Source organism: Gossypium hirsutum, chromosome A10, assembly GCF_007990345.1.
Source record: "Gossypium hirsutum isolate 1008001.06 chromosome A10, Gossypium_hirsutum_v2.1, whole genome shotgun sequence".
NCBI classification, from domain to species: Eukaryota; Viridiplantae; Streptophyta; class Magnoliopsida; order Malvales; family Malvaceae; genus Gossypium; species Gossypium hirsutum.
The window spans coordinates 5516083-5521329 of record NC_053433.1 but is presented as its reverse complement, the minus strand read 5'-3'; the positions used below and the strand labels follow the sequence as shown (position 1 = coordinate 5521329).

Below are 5247 nucleotides of genomic sequence, written 5' to 3'. Positions count from 1 at the left end.
GAGCAGGTTAAAATTACCAAATTTTATCCCTTTGAAGTACCAGCAGAGTAGATTGAAGCTACAAATCTCTTCTCTCTGAAATTGCATTTGAGCAAATCGTAGCACTAGTTCCTATATCCCTGAGGATGCAGTGGGATAAAATGAGGCTACTCGAAGAAAAGAAGCTCCAAAGAAGTTAAGATTCAGTAAGACTAGGCAAAATTAGCTCTTCTAAGGTCTTTGCTCTATTCTCGTTACACGACAATGAGCAAAGAGGGGCAACTGTTATAGCCAATTTTGGCCTGGCCAACAAGAAATAAAAACCCAAATTAATTCCAAAATATAAAAGTCCCAAAAAAAAGTCCATTTTACAAAAAAAAAAAGAAAAGAAAAGAAAAAACAACAGGCCCAATTTCCACATTGAATAGCCCAAACCCAAAACTAAATGACCTAAATAATACAAAACCCTAAAGCCCACCTAGCCCAACAAACTAAACATTTTTCAACAGCAAAAAACCTAGCCACCAAGATTTCAGCCGCCACTCCCCTCTGCCCTTGGCCATCACGTGCACCACCACCACCGCCGAGGGCACCAACCACCGGCCTTCCACGCGTCTGACACCTGCAAGATGAAACTAGCACGCGAAACACAAGAAACGAAAAAGAAAAATTAGCAAACAACATGGAAACGATAAAAAGAATAAAAACACAAAAAACGAATCTTGTATTTTTTTTCGGCTTTAAAAGCCACATCTCTCCTTGTAGGTTTTTTTGGACAGGCACAATAAAATCAAAAAAGGAATAGAGTTTTCGAAAGGTGAATATTTTTGTGGATGTTTCAATCTTCGATTTTCTTTGTTTTTTTTATATATTTCTTCGTTTAAGAAACAAGAATAAAGGAAAAGTAGTAAAAGGTACCTCCGATTCACTGTTTGGGGTGCTCCGACGAACCGACCGGGGCCTTTTCTCTTCTCTTCCGTTGTGATGGGCCGCAAAGGCTTTGTCTTCGACCTCCGTTCGGAGAAGGAACAAAGGAAGCCCACCTCGTGTGATACCGGTCGCCGTTCGCGGAGCGAACGTGGAGTCACCTTCCGATGAACCCATGTCCGGCCATGGGGGAGGCTAAGAGGAGAAGAAAGAGGGAGAGAGAGAGAAGGAATGCTATCTTTTTTGTTTTCTTTAAAAGCACTAAGGTAAAAAATAGAATAAACAAAAAAATTGGGCCTTTTTTTTAGTTATGAAACGGCACCATTTAAAGGGGGTCCGCGTGTTTCCCTAAATGGGAAATTACCCACTTTGGTCCCTTCCCCTTTTCTTGATATTTGTTTTAGTTCTGATTTGCCTCTTTTTTTTTCTTCTTTTAAATCTAGCCCGATTATTTTATTCCCTCTTTGATTTGATCCCTGGACTAAACATACGAAATGCAGCGTATTAGACTTGGAATATTACTCCAGTTGGTCTTCGCAAGTCTCAGCGCGTTTCAATTTAATCCTTGGTGGGCCTTTTTTTATTATTTCAAATTTATACCTTGAAATTCTGATTCATTTTCATCTATATCCTAAATTCATTCAATTCATTCTCTTTATATCTATCTTAATTTGTTTTAATACACAGTTTGTTCATATCATTATTATTTATTGTAACTCATTTTAATATGTTGTTTATTCTAATTATTACTATTTATCTCAACTTACTTTATGTATGTATTATTTATTTATAATCCTTACTTATTATATTTGTATATATATACCATTTATTTTAAGTTTCTATATGTTTACTATTATTTCAAAACTGTTTTTTGCCATATATTTATTTCAAATTATGTTACGTTGTTTATTCTTTAGTTATTATGTATTATGTATTTCTAATAATTTTTTATATATCATATCTAAATCGTTATTATAAAGTATATTTATATTGTCTATTTTTAATCCTTTTACGTATTATATATTTTAAACTTCATATTTATAATTTTAAATTAACTTATATATTATTTAGTTCAAAGTTATTTTATACCTTATTTTAAACCCATTCTACTTATTCCATGTTATCTATTTTACACTTTTAATTATATATATCACCCATTTTAAAATTATTCATATGAATCTTTTGTAACTTGCTTTATATAATATAGGTTTTAAAATTCTCTTACATCATTCATTTTATAAACTTGCTTTATGTGTCATTCATTTTAAATTGTTTTATTATTTATTGTAAAATTTTATATATGTTATCAATTTCAAATCGTTATATCTATTTTTATATATATACTAATTATTTCTTTGACGTATTGTATCTCACCTATTTTAAATTTTCTTTTACATATATTCTATTTTTTGTACATTATTGATATTAATTTTTCTTTCTTTCTTTTCACATTATTTATTTTAAATTCATTTCTTATCATCATAAAATTTGTTTTATACTTTATTCATTTTAATTTGCTTTATTATTTTATTTTTTTAAAAATGGCTATATTTTATTTAATTCATTTGTCTTTGATTACTAGTGATTAATGCCTAAGCGATATATGTTATGTGAATGTTACCATTGTATGTATTATATTTGGTTTATTCGTATTTTCATTATTGTCATTTGCTTGTATAAACATTGTATTTCATGTTGTATTATCCCGTGCTCTACGATATATCTTTGTTTTATCTAGCCTAAGTCGTATCATACATTAAGCCCAATACATTTATCCAATAAATCATTTTATTTTAATCTAACAAATACACGTCGTTTAAATATCGTACTCGTTACTATTCAAAAATGAAATTTCCCAAATAAGGCAATGTTTTTTATTTTTTGAACATCGAGGAATTGTGCCCTAACTTACGGGGTTTCGATTTCCTCATTGTTTCTAAATAGCAAATATCCTTTTCGAGTTTTAAAACACATGGATTTCCAATTAAAGTTAAAGACAACTTGCGCTCAGGAGTTCATGGTATCGTGTCCTAACTTACGGGATGTGATACTTCGATATCTCGAGACGAGGAAATCTTTAGCAATCACTTTGATTTAATTCGAACTTTTTAAAATTAATGTTAATAAAAAGGATCGTATTTCAAACTCATTCCCGATTCTCAATTTTCGACATTAAGGCACTAACTAATCAATTCGGTACCAATTTTTGGGCGTTTCGAGGGTGCTAATCCTTCCTCGCACGTAACCAACTCCCGAACTTGTTCTCTTGGATTTCGTAGACTAAAACGCTGTTTTAGTTAAAATGTTTTATTAAAAACAAAGGTGATCCGATCACACCTAATAAAGATCGGTGGCAACTCCTGTTTTAATTTCCATTTTCAAACAAAGTCGATTCCTATTGTCAAAATGGTTTCGACATTAACTATATATTTTCAATTCAATATAATTCCATTCACTTTTCACTAATAAATATTTAATTTCACAATAATCATAATTTTCTATCAATTTCATCACACTTCCAACTACATATATTTTCCAATATAACAAATATTTATTATTCAATTTCCACATCAATATTCATTTCAATTCAAACATTCATATATATATATATATTCATAAATCAATTCAATATAATCAATATTCAATCCAATTCAAATAATCATCTCAAAACACCTACTACATATATATATTAAATAATAAATCCAACAATTTAAGTATTAAGTTCGGATTATAGAAATACAAACCGTAGTTTCTGAGCTAACTCCCGTTGACTTTGTCTTGTCCTTTCTTAGCCGAGTTTTCTGGTACCACATTGACTACGAAAATAATACAATTCATAATCATTAATACATTACTAATTTATATCTTGAGTTACAGAATTCTAAATTAAGATCCGCTAATTTCTCCTGAAACTAGACTCACAAATTTTCTTACCATAAAATTTTTAGAATTTTTTGTTTAGCCATTAAGTACAGTTTATTCTTTAAATTCACCCCTATTCTGCTATCTGACAGTTTCGACCCTTCTTCACTAAAAATTAATTATCTCACAGTACAGAACTCGAATAATATTCCCGTTGATTTCTCCTGAAAATAGACTCATTAGGGATTCTAAACATATAACTTTAAGCCTCTAATTATTTTTCTCCAATTTTTTGTGATTTTCCAAACTTAGAACAGGGGAACCCGAATTCATTCTGACATTGTCTCACAAAATTCATTATATCTCATAATTTACAATTCAATTGCTTATACCGTTTCTTCTATAAGAAACTAGACTCAATAAGCTTTAATTCCATATTTTATTCATTCTCTAATTAAATTTCTAAATTTTTTGGTGATTTTTCAAATTTAGACTACTGCTGCTGTCCAAAATAGTCTTAGTGCAAAATGTTGATTTTCTACTTTTAATTTCAATTTAATCCTAAATAAATTCACTTACTTTTCTATCTTAATTCATACTTTATTTCTACTCAATTTTTAACCAAACTTAGACATAATTATCTATTTTTCATCATAAAACCATAATTTCAAAATTATTTCAATTTAGTCCTTAAAGCATAAAACTTATGAATCATTTTACAATTGAATCCTTATTTCATTTCTAACTTGAATTTCTATCAATTTAGCCCTTAATTCATCATTTTACTCAACATGAACATTATCTAGAAATCTAATAACTTTCAAAATATCAACTTAATTTTATCAAAATCTTGTTCCAAAGCTTTTAAAACATCAAAATTAAGTAAAAAAGGCTAAATTGACTTACCAATTAAACTTTCAAACCTTGAAATCTAAAATTTCCCTTTTCTTCCTTTCTTTCTTTTCTTTTCTTCCTTGCTCTCTGTTTCGCTTCATTCTGTTTCTTTTCTATCTTTTTTTTTTCATTTCTTTTTCTTTTGTTTTACTTTATATATATATATATATAATATGTTAACTTAATAAATATCTAATTAATATCAAATATTTATTTTACATTTGTATCCATTTATTATCCACACACTTGTCATAATTTAATATATTTATTACATAAAAATCTTATAATATAATTATTTAATTAATAAATATCTTTTATAAATAATAAATATCTACTAATAATTAAATATACATATTTCAAATGTATGTATTCAATTTATTACACATGTATTTTATAATTACCACACATTTGTCACTATTTTAATTTATTTCATAATATAATATAATATTAATATTAATTAATAATTATAGAAATAATTTAATATTTAAATAAATATCTATTTATTATCAAATACTTGTATTACAAATGTGTATATTTTTATTTTTACACTTATATCAAATCATTTTCATACACTTGTCTTTCTTT

At 28.0% G+C, this 5247-nt stretch overlaps 1 protein-coding gene across 1 annotated transcript; it reads right to left on the bottom strand.

Annotated features, from left to right (window-relative positions):
* Positions 1–294: 294 nt before the first annotated feature.
* On the bottom strand, positions 295–1137 carry LOC107897446 (uncharacterized). The gene is made up of 2 exons (XM_016822906.2): positions 898–1137; positions 295–614 (listed from the first exon to the last, which is right to left on the bottom strand). The coding sequence occupies exons 1-2, from the start codon at positions 1081–1083 to the stop codon at positions 471–473; spliced, it is 330 nt and encodes a 109-aa protein (XP_016678395.1). The 5' UTR covers positions 1084–1137; the 3' UTR covers positions 295–470.
* Between the last annotated feature and the right edge of the window lie 4110 nt (positions 1138–5247).